We start from the raw sequence: 23,758 nt of genomic DNA, 5'->3' as shown, positions 1-23,758 counted from the left end.
TTTATTTTGATTTGATTTTTTATTTATAAAATACATTTGAATATTTATATTCATTTTTTAATATTCTATTTATTCTGATTCTCCATCGATTCTTTATAGTCTGCCTTTGTGCATCATTCTTTTTAAAAATTTTTATTGAAATATAGTTGATTTACTGATTTCTATTCATTGTGGTCAGAGAGTGTGCTCGGTATGATTTCAGTTCTTTGAATTTGCTGATTTACTTTATGAGGCCCAGAATATGAATAGTTTCTGTCAATATTCTTTGTGCTTGAAAAGAATATGTATTTGCAGTTGTCCATTAATTCTGTTGATAACACTGTTATTCGAGTTATCTGTATCCTTACTTATTTTTTGGTTGTCTTGTTGATATCAGAGAGAGAGGTGTTTTAAAATTCAGTCCGGATTAGTGTGTTTTAAAATTTTTGTTTTAAGGTTTTAAAAACTGATTAAGAATTGCTGTCTTTCCAATTGGACCTTTTATCATTATGAAGGTACCCTTTTTACCTCCAAATAATGTCTTTTTAAAAATTTATAAAGTCAAATTTTTCGATACTAATATAGCTACACCAGCTTTCTTTTGTCTGTTTGCATGATACTTTCCCGTCTTCTTCCTTTCTGTATCCTTGTGTTTAGATCTGTCTCTTGTAGTTGAAATGCTTTAAAAATCCAGTTTGATAATCTTAACTAGAGAGTGAGTTTTTACCATTTTTTTTTTAATTTGTTGCTTTCATTTGAATTAATTATTTTTAATAGAGATATGATTCTAGTTTTTGGTTATTTTAGAAACTAAAACAGTATATTTAACAAGGTATGTAATTAATTAACTGGTACCTTTACTTCTTACGGAAAAGGCAAAGATTTAGAATAGTAACTCAGTTTACCAAGCTTCTCTTGACTTTAAAAATAGCTATTTTACTTTAATCAGTTTTTTTTTTGTGTGTGTGTGTGTGTGGTACACGGGCCTCTCACTGTTGTGGCCTCTCCTGTTGCGGAGCACAGGCTCTGGATGCGAAGGCTCAGCGGCCATGACTCACGGGCCCAGCCGCTCCGTGGCATGTGGGATATTCCGGGACTGGGGCACGAACCCGTGTCCCCTGCATCAGCAGGCGGACTCTCAACCACTGGGCCACCAGGGAAGCCCTAATCAGTTTTTAAAACCTAACTGGATGGTATAATTTTATAGAGTTGATGTTCATTTACATTTATCTGTGTTTGTCACCTTTATTTCTTATTATATCTCAGTACTGTGTTTGGGATCGCTTTCATTTTATCACTGGTGGGAAAACTCTTACCAGTTTTTATTAGACACAAACTTCTTCTTTTTTTTTTTTTTTTTTTTTTTTTTTTTGTGGTACGCGGGCCTCTCACTGCTGTGGCCTTCCCCGCTGCGGAGCACAGGCTCCGGACGCGCAGGCTCAGAGGCCATGGCTCACGGGCCCAGCCGCTCCGCGGCATGTGGGATCTTCCTGGACCGGGGCACGAACCCGTGTCCCCTGCATCGGCAGGCGGACTCTCAACCACTGCGCCACCAGGGAAGCCCACAAACTTCCATTCTTAAAAGATAATTTCATTTGGTGTAGAATTCTCGATTGACACCTGTCTTTAGTGTGCTGAAGAAACTCTAATTCCACTGTTTCTGTCAAGAGGTCAACTAACAGTCTGTCAAAAAATAAACACCTCTCCCGCCTGTTAGGCTTTAAGGTTTTCTCTATTTTTGCTACTTTGTGGTTTCACTAAGACATGTCTAGATGTAAATGTCTTTTTATTTATCTTGTTTAGGATCATTTGGGCCCCTTTAATTTATGGGTTGGTCTCTTTCACTAGTTCTAGAAAATTCCCAGCCATTAAATGTTTAAATATGCCTCTGCCTTGTTTTCACTCTTGTACTTCTGAAAATCTGATTAAACATATGTCTGATCTTCTCACTTTGTCCTCTGTATATCTTCTTCATTTTTAATCTTTTGGCCTTTCTGTGCTGCAGTCTGCATAATTTCTTCTACTCTGTCTTAGGCTTTGCTAACTTTCTTCTTTGTCTAATATGCTGCCAGACCTGTTCATTAAGCTTTATTTTATTTTTCATATTAGAAGTTCTGTTTGGTTCTTTTTCAAATCTGTCACTTTAATATTATTTCCCTCGGGTTTTTCAAGTTCGTCCTTTCTATCTTTAAACATAGGGAACATTTATCTGTCGACAGTTCTAATATCTGACATGTGTGTGACCGTTTCTCTTTTTTTTCCAAGTTCTCATTCATGGTGCCTTGTTTACTTATGTGCTGTCTTTAGTTTATCTGTAGAGTTTTCCTTAGGCCTGGAATAAAGGTGCCTTTATCCAGAGCAGATGTATTTTACTTCTGTCAAGTATTTAATCATTGAAGCATTCAGACCTTGCCACCCAAGGTGTAGTCTTCTGACTGGCGAGGGAGCTTGTTAGAAACGCAGTACCTCAGGTCTCGCATCTGTATTTTAATAAAACAAGATGCATAGGTGATTCTTAGGCATAGTAAATATTGAGCAGCACTGCACTGAGATTCATAAGATTTGAGATATGCTAGCTTGAAGTTTCTTGGGTCATCCAGATTATTCAAAATATGATTACAAATCTTGGCCAGACATACAGATTTTTAGATTTTAACTTCATGAATTGATAAAGACTAAAAAAAAGTTTGGAATAAAATTAAGTTCTTGAGTATTTTGGGTTTGGAGAATGGAGTGGGAAGAGCTTCAAGCAAAAGTGATCAACATCATTTGTCATTGGGGAAATATAAGTCAGAACAACAATGAAATACCACTACATACCCATCAGAAGGGCTAAAATGTGAAAAACTGAGAACACCATGTATTGGCACGGTTATGGAGCAACTGGAACTTTTATACTTACTGTTAGGATTGTAAAATAGTATAGCTGATTTGGAAAAAGGTCTGGTGATTTCTTTAAAACTTAATCGTAATCTTCCTGATGATCTGATTCTTCTCTTGGTATTTACTCAAGACAAATAAAAGCACATGTCCATGGAAAGACTTGTAGACAGATGCTTGTACTAGCTTTCATAATGGCCAAAACCTAGAAACCCTCCAGTGTCCATCAGTAGAAGAATCGATAAGCAATGTGATGCAATCATACAGTGGAATACTACTCAGCAATAAGAATGTACACACCGAACCACATGAATGACTCACATATCTTGCTGAGTCAGACAAGTTTTTTATGAAGGAGTACATGTACTGTGGTTCCATTTATAAGAAATTGTAGAACAAGTAAAACTAATCTCTGAGAAAACTCAGCACAGTGGTTTTAGAGTTGGGGGGAGAAGCGCAGGGATTGACCGGGAGGAGCCCAAGGAAGTTTTTCTCGGGTGCCGTTCTCCATCTTGATAAGGAACTGGTTGCACAGGCGTACGCGTTTGTCGAAGCTCGTTCAATTTTAGACCTAAGATTTGTGCATTTCACTGTATGTAGACTTAACTGAAAACATGAAACAGAATTTGAACTAGTTAACAGTACACACAAAGTGTAATGATGTCTGTAAGCTTACTTTGAAATGCATCAAAAAATATGTTGGCTCTTTGGCCAGGCAGACAGAGGGATGCGTAGATGAGGAGATATGGATGCGTATATACATGTGTGATAAACGAAATGTAACACACTGTTACTGGTAAAAGCTAGGTGATAGAATATGGGCATTTATCCAACAGCTCTCAAGTTTTTTTCTGTTTTGAAATTTTTCATCATAAACTTAGGAAGGTGGTAAGAAGTAAAGAAATTAAGATGGAAACTTCAGGAGGGGACTGAATTTGTACAATTACCCTGTTTTACAAATTTTGTTCAAATTTGTGCCCATTTTAAGAATGATAACTGTGGTCTTATTGATTTGATTGTGGTTTTTTACATATTTATTTTTTATTTAATCACATTATTTAGCTGAAAACATTTTGTTTTAGGCTAGAAAATTTGAGAAATATTGGTCCTTATCTCTGTTAGTATGCCAAAGACCCTTCATAGCTCATCTTTATTGCTCTCTGTATCCACATATATATACAAATAAGTGAAAGATCCAGGGCTCAGTGTGGGAGAAAAACTTTTGTTAATATACCGTAATTTATGGGTCCACCTGGGTATATGACTTTGTTTTCAACGTATTCCATGTTTACATTATGTCTTAGCAATACTGGGTGAAATGTTTAAGGCACTCTTAGTCAGTACTTAAGATTTAGCAGAAGACCTGAAGCTTTAAGTGGAGATGTTTTGTCTTTTGCCGGGATGGAGTGGTGTAATAGCTGTTTAGCACCATGGCAAAGAGTTAGGTGAAGTGTTGAATTGATTCTGCATCCTCTGAAGTTCACTGTTAAGTGGTTGTATCCCGTATTATTGGAAGACTGTGCCTGACTTCTTGTAATGTATGAGGAAGGAATTCTTCTACACTCAGGAGCTCTGAAAACAGAACCAGTGGAAGATGTATGGGGTCATTGTGGCCACTTCTCAAGTGGGTGGGGGGTAGGGTTTTTCTTTTGTATCTTCACCTCTGAAAGGCATAATGTTTTCGTTGTTAATCTCACACTGTTAGAGTTGGGAGACAAGGAATTTAAAGGATGAATTAATGAAATGTAGGTTGACACATTTAGGTCAAGGATGATTTGCTCTATATCCAGGAGCTTAATTTTTCTTATTTCTAATAAAGGTGAAATCTCTATGGGCATATTTTTTTTAAAAAGCCAGTGGTGATGATTCTTTGAAAGCAAACAAAAGCAACAGTTTCTTCTTTCCAAGGATAATTACAGCATATAATTGAGTGCTTATTCTTTTTATAAAAGACTTTTATTATGGGATATTTCAAACATACACAAAAATGGAATAGTATAAAGAACCTCAGGATACCCAAGACCCAGCTATGACACCATCAACTCATGGCCACTCTTTTTCACCCATACTTTTACCCCTACCCCAATTATTTGGAAGCAAATTTTAGTTGTTATATGATATGTAAATATTTCAGACTGCTTCTCTAAAAATTAAGAACTCTTTTTGAAGACATAAGCTAGTACCATGATCCTATAATAAAAAATAGACAGTTCCTTAACATTTATAACTGTTGAGTCAGTGTTCATATTTTCCATTCTTTTGCTTCTTTGATATCTCTTAAAACGGAATATGTAGGTTCTGTCTTCCTTTTTTCCACCTGTAACTTGCTTACTATATTTTCTAAGTGTTTCAGTTAATTTTCATAACTTAATGAAATATACTTATCTTCCTTTTATAGTTGAGGAAACTAAGGCTTTGATAGGTTAAGACATTTCTCTAAGTTAACATGGTTTCTGGTGGAGCCAGATTTTGAACTGACTCAAGACCTAGGTACTCTTTACCACTTCTTCTGTTTACTGTAGACATTTAGGTATATTTTTTCAGAACATTTTTTCCTATGCATATACAAACAGATGTCAGTTTTCCCCCTTCTTTATTATCCTTCAGGTCTCAGCTTAAGATATCTCTTCAGAGAGGTATTACCTGGTGAGTCAACCTCAGGTAGCTTTTTTCTTCCCCCTTCCTTATTCTCCATACTTCCTATTTTTCTCCTATTCCATCTTTCATAGCACTTAACCACAATGTGCAAAAAGCTTGATTATTTTGTCTTCCCAGTTGAGCATAAGCTTCATCAAGGCAAAGATTATGCCTGTTGATGCCTGTCAAATAGGCTCCTAAATATTTGTTGAAGAAATGAACAGTGTTCTGCCCTTCCTATCAGTGTAGTATTTACAAATCTACCTCTGTTTTTAAGGACCTCTAAGCATGCCATAGAATTGCTACAGTGTGCTTATTTAACCATTTCCCAACTAAGAACATTTGGATCTTCAGTTTTTTTCCTCTGTGACATACTGCAGCACGCATCTTGATTACATATATTCTTGCAGACTTGTGCAAGTGTTTCTTTAGGTTAGCTTCCTGGAAGATTCCTGGAAATGGAATTGTTGATTCTACGGACATTAGTGGCAGTTTTTAATTATGGAATATGGGGAGTCATGTAAAGTTTGCATAGATTAGATGATATGTAATGATAGCAGAAAAAGTGTAACTGTGTCAGCTCTTAAACCTAGCTGATAATTAGGATAGTGTAAGGGGCTTTTGAATAATAGTTTGATTTTTCCTAACCCGCGTCCTGATAGGGCCCTGAAATCTGTATTAAAAACTTAATTTTGGGAATAACAACTTTTATATTTTCCCTGGCTATAGGTTTGTACATGTTTTGGCTCAGTATAGAGGCAGTCATTAGTACCTACTTATTTTTGGTAAAAATGCAACTGTTTATAGAAATGTGAGGAACTGGTCATTAGAGTATGACATTCTAAATGTGTTTGGGGTTTTTTTTAGCCTTTGAAAATATTTTCTGAGACTTTCTGAATTCAGACGCAATCCCTGTGACATACATGATCTTAAACAAAAATTTGGCACTGTACATTGTTCACCTTGCATTAAAGTAATGGTCTGTATCTTTTCTCCCCAACTTTGAGTTACATTTCATTGCTTTCTTTCTCTTGAGCCTTGCCACAAACGTAGTCATATTTGTGAATGAAAATTCTCCAGATTCTATCACTGTTAATGACAAGCTTACATACCTGTTGTTTCCAAGAGTTTGTACCAATCTGTGATGATCACAATGTTGAAATAATTTTTGTTGCAAGGCAGGCATACTTTCTAATACAAGCTATGTTAAAGAGATTAACCTCTGTGTTTTCATTATTATGGTGGAGTACACAGCAGTGACAGGAACATGTATTGAAGAAAATATTCTGAAAGTATTGCCTTATGTGTGTCCCTATGCTCTAAAGGTCATTTACCAAACATAAATTGCTTTTGTCCATGGGGAGCACCTTGGTGTAATCTGCAGGATACCTTGTATTTTATTTTCAATAACAGTCATTCTCACCCAGCAGGTATCTCTCTGTCCCTTGGTGGAGAGAGGCATTTACAAATCATTCTCTCCTCCCTCCCTCAGTAGTTGTTCCGTTTTGATAATCACTGTGTCTGATAGTGGTGTTCCTAGGTCTTTACGTAAAAGTACTCTATTTAGGAAAAGTGAAAATAAATGTTAGGTTAGGGTCTTATAAAAATAGAGCTGAACCAGATTTTAGAGACTATCAGTTTAGTAACCTTTCCCGTTTGTCTGTTCATTCCTGGCCAGGTAGAGAGGAACATCTTTAAGAGGATGTACTAAAAATGCTAGCGTAAGCTGACCTTCAGCGCCCACTGACTGGCAAATTACGGTAGCCAACAGACTTGGACCTGTTAAAACCGGGCCTGTGAGCAATCTTGGGCATATGGACTAAAAGTTGCTGACTAGTTTATAATCCTGGAGACTTTAAGAAGAAGAAAAAAATAGTCTTCTAAATGTAATTAGTAGTCTGAAGGATTATATAAGCTGTATGAGTTCAGATAGGATTTATATGAGGGATTTGAGTTGCTCTGTATCTTAGAAGTGGCTGGGCTGGGCTATATCTGTGATAAATTGGTTGATGACTATATTACAGTTTTGTACAAAAGAAACTTGGTTCCAGGCTTAGATATAAGATCTCTGGCTGATTCAGTATGTCATTCTCTATAGACTCTGTTTCAGGCAGTTTAGAACTGCATTTTCTTGGAAACAGGGTTTGTATTTTACAAAATTACTTTTTTTTTTTTTTTTTTGAAGATGAACATGTGCCTGGGATATAGAAACTTGTGAAAATAGTCTGAGTGTTTCTCCTGTTTTTAGTAGTGAGATCACGTAATTTTAAAAGATGAAAATGAGAAAAGAATGTTCTAAACATGGCTAATATTTTGAGTTATTTTTTCTGGTTACTTTTCCTACTAAGTATCATCTTCTATAGAGTTAAAATTACAACATACATAATTGTTTAAAGAATTTACTGTATAGGGAAATAGCACATGATTCAAAATGTAAAAGGCCTTATAGGGTCCTATTCTAACAAGGTAGCTGATTTAAATAGTTTTTTTTAGTGTATTCTCTATTGATAATATTTATGCCAATGACTATTACAAATATAGTAATATATATGTAATATATATATATTTTGGAGTTGCTCTTTCTCTTCCCTGCTTCTCTCCTCCAGTTTAGGCTGTTTTTTGTCTTGGTTAACCAGGGTGCTGTTCAATACAAACGCGCGCTTGCCTCCTTTCTTAGGTGCCTCCCGTCCCTTGCCGTTCTGGCCTGGGAATCTGGCTCCCAGGAGGGGGTACATTTGATCTTTTGTTGCCCTTGCTCCACAGTTTAGTTTTTTCCAAGAAAGGGTCATTGATAGGAACCTTTAAGATCATCTTCTTACCTTTTTTTTTTTTTAAACTCTGGTCTTTACCTCTTCCCTGTTTTTGGTACAGATTTTATTGTATCTGGCAAATTTTCTTCTGTGAGTTAGGGTGTAGCCAACTTTTCTCTGGTTTCATTATAAGTGGAGATTTCTTCTGAATTTTTAAAGCATTTAATCATTTTTCTTGATTTCAGGGAGGAAATCAAGAAAAAGAGCCATTACCCTGCTATCTCCTATTTCTATTCTTGCAATAATATCTGGGTTAAATTTTAAAATCTTTTGAATCAAGTATACTTAGACTCAAGGAGTATTGGAGTCTCTATTATGTGTAATTAATGTATTAACAGAGACAATTGTGAATCTTAATTTCTGCTGAACAAGAAAATGGACATTTCTAAGAGAACTATAGCATGAATTGTATGGCTTAATACTCAAAAAATAGTATTCTTTGTGAAAATGATGCCAAAATTAATCTCATTGACTCTTGCCAGATGACAGTAAGGTAGATTCTCAAGGCCTATTACAATCATAAAATGTGGATGCTGGCATCAGTTTGTGTGCCCAGCGTTGAATTTTGTTGTTCAGTGTTGGGTGATACTTGATCTTGCAAGTTTTTCAAGTGTTTGCTGCAAGCACTTTAGTTATTTGCACTTTGTAAATGAAGGCATAGTATAGAAATTATTCAGAGTTTGGACTCTGGAGGGTCAATTGTGTTCTATTTCCATCTGTCTAAATGGATTAGCTGTCAACAAATCAATAAATAGAAAGTGGTTAAATTCATGTTTAGAATGGCATAATGGAAAGTATACCTTGCACTGGCATTCTGGAGAGCTGGATTCGGCTGTTAGGTGTGTCCCTAAATAGATGTATGCTCCAGCTGCAGTTCACTCTGGATGAGAATTTCCTCTTACATAAACAAGAAAATTACATCAGGTGTGGGCTGCCACTTCTGTTTATGGTTTCTACTCTCAGTAGGTTCTTCATGCTGCTGTGTAGTCCTCTTTGCCCATAGTCAGCTCCTTTCCCTGTTCTGTATTAGGTAACTCTTTGAAATCTCCATTCTCCCTTAATGGTCTCATACCTCAAAATCACAGGTTCTCTTAAGCTAGGCTTGCACATCCTGGCTGCCGTTTGTCCTCTCGTGCCTTTGAGATTGATGTGATGTGCTCTTCCTCTGATCTAAGGCTTATGCCTTTAATTCTTTCTTTTTCTCCTGTAGGATCTCGTTAGTAAACTATACCTTATTCCTAGCCTTTTTCTTTCAGTAGTTTTCTTTACATATATAAATATGCCCAAGACTTATTTTTTTTAAAAAGGAAAAATAGGAAAATCACAAACACTCCTGCACACACAGCCTTTGTCAGTCCTGCTTCCCCTTACCTCTTTGGCTGTTTTCTCTTTTGTGTCTTTGTAGCCTAGCCCTTGCTCGAGAAAGTTAGTCTTTACTGTCTACCTAACTTAACCACACCCTCTCCTCCCCCACCATTTCTAGAAGCAGCTCTCACAGAATCTGATGGGCATGTTTCAGTTTAGTGTGTCTGCCCTTTCTGTGACATTTGAACTCTGCCTATCCATTTTTTATTCATTCGTGTCTTCAATACTACCATCCTGATTTTTTCCCTCATACTTTTTGTTTTGTTTTTTTGTATACCTTCATCGTTTATTCCCCGTACTTCTGATGAGTCCCCGATTCTCCTCAACTAGATTCTTTCTTTTCTGTTTTCCTTAGATTTTACTCTTTCCCAAAGTTCCACCCTGGGCTTGTTCTTCTCTTTATGCTGCATGCTTTTCCTAGAGAAAATGAAATCTCATTGATTATCTTGGTTTCATCTGTCTCTTGCCTGTTGATAATTTCTTCCATCCGCATATTCAGTTACCTACTTAATTCTAGATCGTTATTTGCATCTGCATAGTGGAACTCTTTATCTACAAAGCCTACAAACTCATTTGACATGTTTAACACTATTTTTCTACCCCATGTGTACCATTTGGTAACGTTACTACCATCTGTTTTTAAAAATTTTTTTAAGTTAAAAGCATAACTTAGAACTATGGCGTAAACACATAGTAAAGATTTATTCAACTCACTAATTAATTAAGGGAATCTGTTAAGATAAGCTGGTTCATACAGCATTTGAGGAACTGGATATTTATAGGCAATTTAATAAAGAACTTTAGATGGTAATGTCTTGTTGGGCAGCAAACTGCAGTCTTTGGGATTACGTCTACTGGTACCGTTGTTTGTATTTCTTCTACATACACATCTGCAAGATAACATGTAAATTCATTGTTTGAAACCCTAATTAATAGGAAATAGCAAATTAATGCTTCTGTCTTCTAGAAAAATTAAATAGTTCCTAGCTGAGCCTGTTAAATAGTGTTTCATATGGCATTGAAAGGGTATGCAGTCATCTTCTTTCTTTATATGTTTTAAATAACTTTTCTTAACCCTTGTCACCAGAGTAAGAAACTTGAGAGACATTTTAATGTCCCCATTCATATATATGCTGAAGTTTGATAAACACAATCCTAGACTTTTTTTTTTCTCCTCATGGTATAGATTTTATTGTCTAAATGTTTTCTGATTCCTATCTCTTCATTCACTTTCCGTTGTTATCGGACCCTCATCCACCCTTAAGTCTCTTTGGTAACTTAATAGTTGATCTGCTTCTCTGTAGGTCTTAAAAGCCAAGTTTTTAGCTTTAGGCCCTTCATGATACAGTTCAGACTTATTTCTTAGGTCCACGTTCTTCCCAGATTTTTTTTTTAATAAATTTTTTTATTCATTTTTGGCTGCGTTGGGTCTTCACAGGTGCTGGCTTTCTCTGCAGGCTTCTCATTGTGGCAGCTTCTCTTGTTGTGGAGCACGGGCTCTAGGCACGTGGGCTTCAGTAGTTGCAGCACACGGGCTCAGTAGTTGTGGCTCGCGGGCTTTAGAGCGCAGGCTCAGTAGTTGTGGTGCGGGCTTAGTTGCTCCGTGTGGCTTAGTTGCTCTGTGGCATGTGGGATCTTCCTGGACCAGGGCTCGAACTCGTGTCCCCTGCGTTGGCAGGCGGATTCTTAACCACTGTGCCACCAGGGAAGTCCTCTAACCTTTTAAACTGGACCTTTTCAACCTGCTGAGGGTGAAATTAAGTTACTCTTTTTTGTTGTTTTTATTTACAGTATTACCTTTGATATTATTTCTCATATCATTTAGCATGTTTTATGATTATTACTCATTTAAGGATTGTTCAGTTAAACTGATTATCTCAAGGAAATATAAAAGGATTAGGACCTTGTAGATATCCCTCCTAGCTTGCAATGTCATGTTCTCTTAATGTTTTGACTTTTTAAAAAAGGGAAACGTAGAATTATTTTTTCTTCATTTGTTCAGTCATATAGTATAGTCATAAAGAGCGTGGACTTTAGGTCAAACCTGTGTTTGAGTGCTGGCCTTGTAACATATTAGCTTTGCAGCCTTAGGGTTATTACCACCTACTGTGTGCCACAGTTTCTCTAAAGGAAAGTTATTTCTTGTCCTACCAGTTTTGTAAGGTTGTGAAAATTAAATGAAGAGGCACTTTGCCAGGGACATGGTAAGCACAAAATAAACATTACCCATAATCATTTTTATTTTAATATTCACTTTAAAACCTGTATTTTTGCCAGTAAATGTTCTTTTCTAGTGTTACAAAAAATATTATTTGGAAATACTATTTTTACATGTTGCATAATATTCCAACATGACATTGGAATGGTTTCAGTGCCCCTAAATTGAATTAAATGCTTGAGACCCCATTCTCAGATAACCTAGCTCTTTCCCCTGTACTCAGTGGCTTTTACTCTTATTTTTTCTCTTCAGAACTTTTTTGATTAACTGGAAGAAAGACAATACATTTCTGTCCATTTCCCTAATGCAGACTAACGTTTATCTTTCTAAACTAATGTTTTGTTCAGTAAAGGTTCATGAACCAGGTTGCACTGTTGTATAACTTATACAACTACTAAGAGTTTGACATTTGACTTGTAACTATACAATACATGTTAACTAATGTTTTTTGTTTTTCTTTTTTTAACCTCCTTCCTAAATCAAAGTGAAATACAAGCTGTCCTAAATGGTTTTATAGAATTTGGGGTGTCATTTTTTTCCTCTCTAATTCCTTTCTTATTCAAGATGTTGCACTTGATGTAGACTTGATGACAACCCCCCCTTCTTCCTCAGATTCACTAGTCATTTAATTGTGCTAGTAGGCACTCATTAAATGGCTGCTGTATGTGTCAGGCACTGTTCCGAGAGCCTTATATATGTTGTCTGTAGTACCCCGATCCTAAATTAATAGTGTTATATCTAGTTCAATGGAGAAAGAAACAGAGATGAAGGTGTGAAGAATTGTATATGTCTCATTTTTATTAAGTAGCAGAGCCAGGATTTAGTCTAGTGTGGGGATATAGAGCAGTAAGCTCCTTGTGAGCAGGAATTGTTTTATTTGCCTCTATATCTCAAACCCTTGCTCTTAGGGAAGCTTAAAGGATATTCATTCCCATTTTAAAGACAGTCGTGTTTGAAGTCCTTGTCATTTTTACTTAAGCAAGAATGACTTCTGTTATAAGCAAGGGTGACTTCCATTCCATTTCATTGTAGAGTTGTTTAATACTGCCCCTGGTACGTTTAACTTCCTGTCCTTTCTCCTAAGATGTAGTCATATCCTTTTTTGATCTGGTGTATACAGTTGTTTACATCTGCTATTGCTTGCAGCCTGCAGGTCTGGATGCTGTTACTTGTTGCATGCAGGCAACTTAATTTTGTAACACTTCAGTTTCCTTGTTTGTAAAGTAAGAATAGTAAACAGCATGGTTAATAAAGGTCCATTGGCACATTTAAATTTTGCTTATTAGAATAAACATGAATAAAATGCTGTGGAAATTGTGTTGATCACTGTTGCTATTAAACTCCAGTTTTACAGTCTGAAGCCAAACCAAGTCTCTTTGGAGGACCACATCTAAATAGAAGGCATAAGAAATTGGTGGGAGGGGGGCGGGGTGGACACAGTGGATAAATAAGATTCTCTTTAAATGTCAGTTCTGAAAACTTGCTACAGATACTGCGTTGAGATATTAGATTTTTAGAAAAGTGTTATCTTTACTGTGAAAATGATACAACTTTCCTTCAGTTTTTAGAGTTGCCTATCAAGTAATAGATAATAGAAATGTATTAGCTTGGTTTGGGGCTGTTCATGACTGCTCTTGGTCACTAAATTGGAGGTATGTTCTCCAGTCTATCCAGCTTCCTTCATGTGAAAAAAACTTTGCACAAATGATAACCTTTGTTTTCATTTCATACTTTTGGCCATTTGATCAGGAAGAATCCTAAAGTTAATTTTTTCCCCTAGCCTTAACCTCTCTTCTCTGATTCTGAGTTGAGAAATGAAAGGAAAAATCAATTTCCAGAATGTTTGCAGTTGAAGTTTCCTTGAAAGAATGTCCTTCGTATAAAACTTTGAAAATGAATTTTAAAATGTAGATTAATATGCATTTCCTTTTCTCCTGAAGAAATTCTGTTTGCCTGAAGAGGGAAATACATTTTCACATGAAATTCATATGCCATTTAACCTGAACAGTGAGCAAGTTTGTTGATGCTTAGAGCTGTGAACAAAGTTACCATGAGTTTGTTTAGAGGGCAAGTAGTTTTTTTTAATTGAGGTATAATTGACATCCACCATCATATTAGTTTCAGGTGCACAACAACATAGTGATTTGATATTTGTATATATTGCAAAATGATCAGTAACACTAAGTCTGGTTAACATCTGTCACCATACATACAGAATGGTTTTTTTTTAAGATCTGCTTTCGTTGCAACTTTCAAACATGCAATACAGTAGTATTAACTTTTAATCTCCATGCTGTACATTACATCCCCATAGTCATAAGACTTCTTTATTTTACAACTGGAAGTTTGTACCTCTTGACTCCCTTTACCCATTTGACCTACCCCCTATCCCCTGCCTCTGGTAACTGTCAATCTGTTCTGTGAGTTTTGCTTTCAATCTTGAGCATGTCAGTGTTTCTGTGCTTTTTCTATTGAATTCAAAGTCCTATATGCCATCTCTTTTATTTCAGTGCTTTAGGAATTACCGTCAACGGTTTCACGTGAAAAAGGTCGGTGATTGTTTCCACTGAAACGAAGCCATACACCCATGGTTAGAAGAGTAGTGTATTTCAGGACTTGATAGTCAGGGTTATTAATAGACTGGACTTAAACCTTCTAGTTTCAACATTGTGAGATACCTATTAAGATGGAATCTTTGAGTTCATATTCATTTCAGTTTATCAAAACAATTTATAGTAATGTAGTTTTTTTATTATTAAAACACATAGAAGTGAGTTTTTATAACTCACTTGTATGTGTGTTTTAAAATTTAATTAATAAAATATGGTAGGTGTACTAATTGGTGAAGACAGCATGGAATATTCACATAACAAGAAGGAAATCATTGCATGATGATTTTTAGGCTCTTATATGGAGTCAAAAGAGGAGTTAAATTTTGTGAATTTGAGGTAATGGTGATCTCTGGAGGTGATAGGTCTTCTCCATATCAGGGTTCAGAGGACGAGTTCCTCATCAGATGACTTTGAACTTTCTTCATTTGGAATTGTCTGTAATGTAAGGGCTTGAACTTGATCACCTCCAAGGGTCCCTTCTGTCTCTGGATTTGTTGATACCGGGCAGGGGGGCGGAGATCCTTTGTGTATTATATGTTACTCTTATATTTACTTTCGGGCAATTCAAACTCCAAAGTTTTACAGAGTCTGGCCATGTTCCTTAAAGATCAATTTATGCTTTAAAGCGGGTAGCACTTTGATAAGTAAGTGTCTTCTTACTTGCCACTTTTCCTCTCTTAAATTCCAAGAATTATCCATGAACCGCCTGGTGCTGGTTGACAAGATCTGAAAGTGTTGGGAGCATTATTAAGGTTACTTTGCTAACTATAGGTCAAATTAACCAGTGTGACTTCTATTCATTTGAATCACTTAACACCCTATGACATACAGTAGACATTTAATAGCAGGAAGTGGGCAGGTGAGATCTCCTAACCCTGTTTTTTTTTTAAAAAAATATATATATATATTTATTTAATTTATTTATTTTTGGCTGCTTTGGGTTTCCGTTGCTGCGAGCAGACTTTCTCTAGTTGCGGTGAGCGGGGGGCTACTCTTCGTTGGGGTGGACGGGCTTCTAATTGTGGTGGCTTCTCTTTTTTTGCAGAGCACGGGCTCTAGGTGCGTGGGCTTCAGTAGTTGTGGCGTGTGGGCTCAGCAGTTGTGATGCACGGGCTTAGTTGCTCCACGGCATGTGGGATCTTCCCGGATGAGGGCTCAAACCCATGTCCCCTGCATTGGCAGGAAGATTCTTTTTTTGTTTTTGTTTTTTGTTTTTTTTGGTTTTTTTTGGTTTTTTGGTTTTTTGGGTTTTTGGTTTTTTTGGCCTCGAGGCATGTGGGATCTTAGCTCCCTTACCAGGGATGGAACCAGCGCCATCTGCATTGGAGGCAGAGGCTTAACCACTGGATGGCCAGGGAAGTCCGCTGGCAAGAGGATTCTTAACCACTGCACCACTAGCGAAGCCCAGATCTCCTAACCCTGTTTAATAATAGTATTCTTTGCTTTTTAAAGTGAAAGGAACAGTATCATGCTATTCTCTTGTGTCCATACGGTTTAGCGTCCAAGCAAGATGTCATTGAGATGGTGTTTGAAGTAGTAAAACTTCTTGGATGAATTCTGAAATAGATTGGTCTTTTTATTTAGTTCTTGAATGGGATACAATTGTTCTTTAGATCAGTACAACCAGTAGAGCTCTTTCAAAATGTATGTCCAAGTTCTGCACCCACAGAATCAGAATCTCTGAGGGCAGAGGTCAGGCATTCATTTTTTGACAAAGCTTCTCAGGAGATTGTGATGCTCACCCTTAATTAAGAACACTGTGTTTTCTTTGTAGCAAAATTCACTTTTGAAACAATATTGCTAGAAGTTTAAGACTCATGTTGACCGTGGTTTTTATGGCGGTTTCTGCCAATATAATTTTATCACAAATATTTTTTTATTCTGAATAAATGTTTATAGTAATAATAACAGTTGGTGTGTACTGAGCCCTTTCTATGTGATAGGAACTGTGTTAAGTGGTCTGTATGGATCTTCTCATTTAATGCTCACAGCTACTCTATAGGATAAGTTCTTTATCCCCATTTGATAGACTGAAGCACAGAGGACTTTATGTACGAGGTCATACATTTTGTTGGTATTGGAGTTAAGATTTGAACTCAGTGAGAGGCCATTTAACTCCAGAGCCCAGCATTTGTAATGCAGTGACCTACCTTATTGCTTTCAAAAGATAAGTAACAAAAATGACTCCTTTCGTTTCAGACTTCAGACCCCCAGTTCTCTTTCTCAAAGTTAGTCAGTACCATCTGTAGGGGATACATTTCAAGCTCCCCAGTGATGCCTGAAACCGTGGATAGTACCAAATCCTGTATATACTATGTTTTTTCATATACTAATTGGCAGGGAGCATGTATAGTGGTTGCATTGGGCAGAGGGATGCTTCACATCCCGAGCGGACAGAGCGGGAGGGCGTGAGATTTCACCAGGTACTTGGAGTGTTGTACAATTTAAAACTTAGGAATTATTTACTTCTGGAATTTTCAATTTAATATTTTTGTACCAGGGTTGATCAGGTAGGTAACTGAAACCATGGAAAGCGAAACTGGTGACCAGGCGCATGGGGGGCGTGTTGTTAACAGAGTCTGTTGTATGAATTTATTGCCACCGATTTTTAATGAGCAAATACTATATAAAGATATATGCAAACCTTTTAAATGTATATGTACACATAGATGGGAATTATACTGTTTTTCCGCAAGCATATCTTGGAGAGATCTTTCTTCCTTTCCATCAGTACATGTAGACTGAACCTTCCTCTTTCTCTTTTAATGTTTACATAGTATTTCCTCTTTTTCTTTCTAAAATTGAGAGTAATTATATTAGTAATTTGAACTTTCTGACTGAAGTTTATTTGGTATATTAATTGGTGATGTGGGCATGTGTGACAGAAAGAAACAGTCCTTTTCTACTGAATTGGGTCAACATGTAACTCAAAAGAAAACCCAGTTTCCTGTTACATTGCATGGAATCTCTTAAAATCCAGTAATAGATTTAGTTATGGTTAATTTACATTCTTTTTGGCACAAGTTTCTGTAATGTCATATGATCGTTCCTTCTGTTCCCTCCCCAAGCAATAGAAGTAATTAAAGAACTCTACCTGGAATTTGACTGTAGGCTTAAGAAAAATTGTGTCAGATTTGATTTATAAAAATCGCAATTCTTTCTTTCTGTGATAGTAATATTGGCCTGTTTTGTCAGTTAAACTCATTTTCTTTGAGTGTCAGCATTTTTTCCTGTATAACAATTTCTTATAGAAAGATAAAAAGTTCAAATTAATTAATAACTGTGTTTTGAACTAAACTGTTAAACTTATGAACTGTGTTCACAATTTCTTGTTGCTAACATCTCCATGAGGTAGATAATATACTGGTTTTACAGAAGAGGTGAACAAAATCTAGAGATCAAGTTTCTTGTCCAGAGTCACAGCCAGCGCAGCTGATGTTGAAATCCAGGAGATGTAGGACCATTTCTCAATTTACTGTACTTGAGCTACTTTTTCCTTGTTTCTCCATTAAGACATTATAGTTTTACCATTTCCTTTGTATTCGTTATTTCATTTGTTCACAGCAGTGCTGTGAAGTAAGCGTGGTATATGTTGCTTTTATTCTGTGCCTGAGGAATCTGAGGCTAGAGGTTATGGTTTGCACAAAGGCAGACTCCTTTAGTACCCGTTCTATCACAGGACTTGAGCCAACGTGTTCTGACTTTAGGTGCAGTGCCCTTTACCATGTAGTACTAGATGTGGAAACAGATTTCTACTTGTGCTCTGTTTTTTTTGAATTGGTGATTTCTTGGGCGTTCCATGAGAAATCTAATTTAATTCTATGTGCGGGATTCTGGACCTCATGCCTTGAATTTGATATATTCCTGATACTTTATAACACATTAATCAGCCAGACTTCACAGTTTTTAATAAGACACTGCAGCATTGGTGAAGGCTGTACAATCAAATTGTTTACATAACATTTCCCCTTCATCTTTGGTGCCCCTCATTTGTTTTTGGTGTTGTACTATGTATAGTTGACATTTTATTTTTTTCTCCTTTTTTTTCCCCCTTTTAGTGAATGGTAGTGTCTAGAAAGGGTATGTCCCTTCAAGAGAGAGGTGCCAATGTCCAACCGGCCTAATAACAATCCAGGGGGGTCACTGCGACGTTCACAGAGGAACACTGCCGGGGCCCAACCACAAGACGACTCGACAGGAGGAAGGTATGTATTTAATGGTAATTAAATGGTAATTTCAACTATGTGTGATCCCTTCCTTTATGTATGTTGTGACTTGATTTATTTACCTTATTGAAAGGAAGCTCCTTTGTTTTAAGAGCTTGAGTTTTGGTAGCTAGCTTTTTGAGTTTTTTCCCCTGTCTTTTTGACAACACATGGACACTGACAGGCTGGCAAGGCCGTCTGAATCGATGTTAGCGCATCGATTCTCAGCGTGTGGTGTTGAGCTGATCTTTTTAGTTGGAGTCGTTGTATAGGAGGTAGTGTGAAGAATCGATACATTCTCTTAAATGCAAGATTCTGTGTCTGATTTAGCTAAGAACTGTCATTTTATGCATAAAATACTCAGAATTGCTTGAGCCTAATTTTCAGTCCATGGACTAATGGTTAGATTATAATAGATTATGGCTAAACTAATAAGATTACCTGATGCAACATTTTGAGATATTACCATGTATATTGTCTACTAAATTATAAAAAAAAAAGGTAAATGTCAAATGTAAAGAAGATATTGAAATACATCTTGTTCATGTCAGGTGATTTAATTGGTTAAATGTTTGGACTTTGGACTAGGACACCTTTGTGTGCAATTTCTGCCTCTGCCTTTAAATAGCTATGTGTCCTTTGTTATATCTTTCAGGAAACCTCAATTTTTTAGTCCACACAGTGGGGTGTCTGTTTCATAGGGTTACTAGTTAACTTCAGTATTGTTAACATGTTAAACTCTGAGAGCAGTGCTTAGTACAGAGTTCTGTTCTAGATTTTTTTGCTTTATTACATTTAGATTGTTCTTTGGGAGCAGCCACACTTAACTTTATTTATGCTGTTGATTAGAAAAATCACTCCCCCATTATAAAAATGTTACATATTTTACAGAATTTGGAAAATACAGAAAAGTATGAAAAAAAACATCACAGTTTCCCAGTCCACTTGTAGTCACTTAACACTGGCCTATTCCTCCTTAGCTGCTCTTTTTTTAAAGGCCTGTATGTGTGTATACATGTGCACACGTGTGCACCTAAGTTATGCATACCTTTCAAACAATTACAGTTTTGTACATATTAATCCTCAGGTTATATTTAGACCCTTGCATATGATCGACAAACATTTTGCACTGTCACACAGTATATTACTTCTGAATCCACAGTGATGTTTCAGCACCATTATCTTTTCTACACATCAGTGATAATGTTGTAAAATTATTTAAATGTTTTATTATATGATGTATTTAAAAATATGAGTGGAAAACAAATGGACATGGTTAATGCTAGTTATTAAAATACATTGCCTTAAAAGTTGTAACCAGGATGGAACTCAGTCAGATTTGTAGAATGGCAGATGTTTCCCTGAAGTTCATGTGCTTTAAGACAGTCGATGATATGCTCAATTGTGAAGGAAAATAATAAAATTTCAAAGCGTGTTTGGAATGGAGAAACACAGCAAAGAATATAAAGCAAGGTATAATTAGGGTTTTTATAGCTTTAATCTCTCCTCCCATTTACATGGCCATTTGAAATGGCCCCATTTCAGCTCTCATGATTTCGACTTTTACATGTCTTTAAAAAACATTTCCTCACAAAAGTAGTACACAAAAGAGGGCTTATTCACTTTTTAAAAGCCTAGTATCATATGTGTTGTTTCCTGTGTCTTTAAAAATTGTTTAAAAACAGGACTTTTAAAGTCTTCATGTTCAGTTGTGTGTGGTTAATACCATAATTTAGAAATAACTTTGAATATATAGATTTTCCCTATTTTTATGTGGATAAGTATAATTATGATCAGGGCATAGAAATTTAGAACTTTAGCCAGAAAGTCTTATCAGTTTGGCTAAGAATGCAAATTAGAAGATATTTGCACATCTGAATATCATTTTTCCATTTTAGACAGCTTGATTCTTTTGTTTGTGATACAGTCTCAGAGCTGGAAGGGACCTTTTCATCAAACCTCAGACTGATTTTTGAAGTCCCAGTAGAGTGTGCTATGCTAACAATTATCTAACCTCTGAGAAACCTCTCCAGTCATTTTGGGGAGTGAGTGGATTGGGGTTAATTGGGAGAGAGCAATTACAACTGTATTTTTATTCTTTTAGTCTAACTTCTGTTGCTTAGCTTTCCTATAAGTAAAATGCTGTTATTGTGGCTTTTATTTCCAAAAAATAGTGGCTTTGGTCTTGTGAATGTATTCAGAGTGATACAGTGATTCAAATAGTGGTAATAAATAACAGCACCTACTACAACAGCACTGGTGGAGTATTTTTAGTTAAGCCATTTTTTATACATATTCCTTCAATTTGAGACTCACAGAAACTCTGTCTGCTAAGTATGTAGCCCCTGTTTTCTAAATGTGGTAGCTTGCTCAGCTTTACATGGCTGGTATGTAGAGTCAGGACTTGATTCCTGACCTCTTCACTTGCAAGTTGGTGATTTCTTTCATTGTGCCAAACTTTTTACTGCACAAACCACTTGATCCAAATGATGAAGAAGGACTTAGAGGAGAGTATGAAGTACTTAGAATTGAAGAGTGTTAACTCATTCAGTTTATAATTTTAGGAGCAGTTGTTCCCTCCTAGAATTTTTTAATTCATTCATTTTTGATTCACTCTGTTTCCTCCCAAACTTGCATTAAGTTGTCTTGTATGTGTAGCTTCCTTCCTGTGACCACTCCTGCCCTTTTCCTAAATCAAGGTCACTCACTTTTTTTTTTTTTTTTTAAAGAAGAAACGTTTTAGTTCACCCTTAAGATAAAAGGAAGTTGGATATTTGGGAAATATTTATTTTCTCCTTATTATTCCCTCTGTTCTTTTTCACCCATCCTTCATCTCTGTCCATAATTGAGCTAGATTATCTTCCTCCTCTTCTATTGTTTTTCTCTTTTCTTTTTTTCCATAATTTTTTGGGCTATCGTTGCTCTGTTCCTCTCTTTTCTGTTCTCTTTTTCTTCTTTAGGAAATCACTCACCTCCACTGCTTGTCTGTGGGCTTGCTCTCAGGGATACTACCTAGTCTTTCCCACTTCTAGCACAGGTATTTGTAGGCTCTCCCTCCCTCTTTGCCATGCAGTAGCATTTTCATTATATCGTGCTTTTTCTTGTTTTTCTCAAATGTCGGTGGGATTGAATTCAATGTTATAGCAACTTTGGTTGAGATTGCTGTAGTGAAGGTTTCTTCTACATTGTTTTTGTTATAAAAACGCAGCATGTTGAGAAAAGAAAATTGGGATGCTTCAGGAAAATAAAAGAATTAAGATAAATTCAATCCATCCACCGAAAGATAATGATGGTTAGTGTTTCTACTCCATGATTTTCCTTGATATGAAAGCCCATGATATAAATTAGGGCCTCTAGTCCCATTCTCCCCCCACCCCAGTTTTTTTCTGTAAAATATGTTACTGCTGTGCCTCTCACATTTGAGTATTATTCTGATTTTATCAAGTCAGATTCCTGAAATGGGTTCATAGGACCTAAGGATATGAATATTTTGAAGACTTTTAACGGAATGCTACATTGTGTTTCAGAAAGATTGAACCACTTTATCTGTTTTCCTTTTTTGATTAAACCAATTTATACTCCTACTAATATTTGGGAGAATGCCTATTTCGCCAAATCCTATTCAGTACAGCACACCATTTTTAATCAGAGTTTGTGGAGAAAAGGGTTCCTTTGGTTAAAGTTACCATTTCTTTGGTTACTTTAGAGTTGAAGATCTTCCCCACATATTGGCTATTTTTATTTATTTTATGAGTTGTCTATTAGTGTCCTTTGTTTTAATTTTGGAGATGCTTGCTCTTTTATTAGAACCCTTTATGGGAAGGGTATCAACCTACTGACACGGGCAAGTATTTTTTGCTAGTTTTATTACTTGTTCTGGTTTGTTTTAATTTATAGTAGATTTTAAATTTAGATAGTCAAGTCTGTTTCTTTTCTTCCTTTGCCTTCTCCATACCCAGGATAAAATTTTCTTCTCAGTTCTGTTATGGTTCCATTTTTACATTTTATTGTAATCCGTCAATTTTTTTTAATGGTGTGAGGAAATGCTTGAATCCAATCCACCACACCTTCTCACCCCCAGTACAGAATTTGTCTGCAAAGTTTTGATAGTTATTTATTACTGAGTAATAAATTATGAGATCTAAAGGTTATAGCTTTCTGTTAACATTGTCAAAACAGGGATTTTTAAAGCCAGCATTAATTATACAGGAAGAAAGATTTGTATTTTGCTTAAAAAACCTATTTCAAAGGGATGGGATACAGAAAAACACAGAAAGAAAATAAATATCATCCAGAGATTGTCTGTGTTAATATTTTGATTTTTATCTGTCTTTATCTGTTATTTTGTGGGAGCGGGGAGGATCTGAGTTCCCTGACCAGTGATTGAACCCGTGCCCTCTGCAGGGAAGTCCCTATCTGTCTTTAAAATACAGTTTAGCATGTAGCTGATTACACTGTAAATACTTTTGGATCCTACTTTTTTCACTCAGTATCCTAATGAACATTTTCTCTTATCATTATGATTTTTTTTGGTAATTGTTTACAGATGGTCACATGGTTTGCTGAATCAGTGCGCAACATTTTTCACTATTAATTTTCATTTTTTGGATAGTTAGATGGTTGCAATGGGAAAAGTTTTCGCTTATGCTTAAATGTTTGCAATTTTGTCATCTTTTAAGAGATACGTTCCCAGAAGTGAAATTGCTTGGTCAAAGCGAGTTTTTTTATGGTCAACTTATTTCACATAAATTTTTTCTCCAATTTACTTACCACCGTCAGGAAAAAGAGTGATTTTTCTCATCATTCTATTTGTGTTATCTCCATTTTGCATTTTCCTGCTAATTTGATATGGAAAAATTGCATTGATTTCATTTTATTGGTGTTTCTATAGTAATGAGATGTTAAACATTAGAAAAATAGGTTTAAGGAGTGAGATCTGAGTGAGAATATTTATTTATTTATTTATTTATTTTTTAGCGGTACGCGGGCCTCACTGTTGTGGCCTCTCCCGTTGCGGAGCAAAAGCTCCGGACGCGCAGGCTCAGTGGCCAT

General features: G+C 36.1%; 1 protein-coding gene across 45 annotated transcripts in view; it reads left to right on the top strand.

Moving 5' to 3' along the window:
• TRIP12 (thyroid hormone receptor interactor 12) overlaps positions 1–23,758 on the top strand; it is a 142,677-nt gene that overhangs the window by 21,104 nt on the left and 97,815 nt on the right. For all 45 annotated transcript variants that reach the window (XM_067027102.1, XM_067027091.1, XM_067027087.1 and 42 more), the window contains one exon: positions 18,560–18,706. In XM_067027102.1, coding sequence (XP_066883203.1) covers positions 18,609–18,706 — 98 coding nt within the window. In that variant the 5' untranslated portion in view covers positions 18,560–18,608. The remainder of the gene's footprint in view (positions 1–18,559; positions 18,707–23,758) is intronic.

The sequence above is a fragment of the Kogia breviceps genome, chromosome 2 (assembly GCF_026419965.1).
Source record: "Kogia breviceps isolate mKogBre1 chromosome 2, mKogBre1 haplotype 1, whole genome shotgun sequence".
Lineage (NCBI taxonomy): Eukaryota > Metazoa > Chordata > Mammalia > Artiodactyla > Physeteridae > Kogia > Kogia breviceps.
The sequence above is the reverse complement of the archived record's forward strand: the minus strand, read 5'-3'. Positions and strand labels throughout refer to the sequence as shown.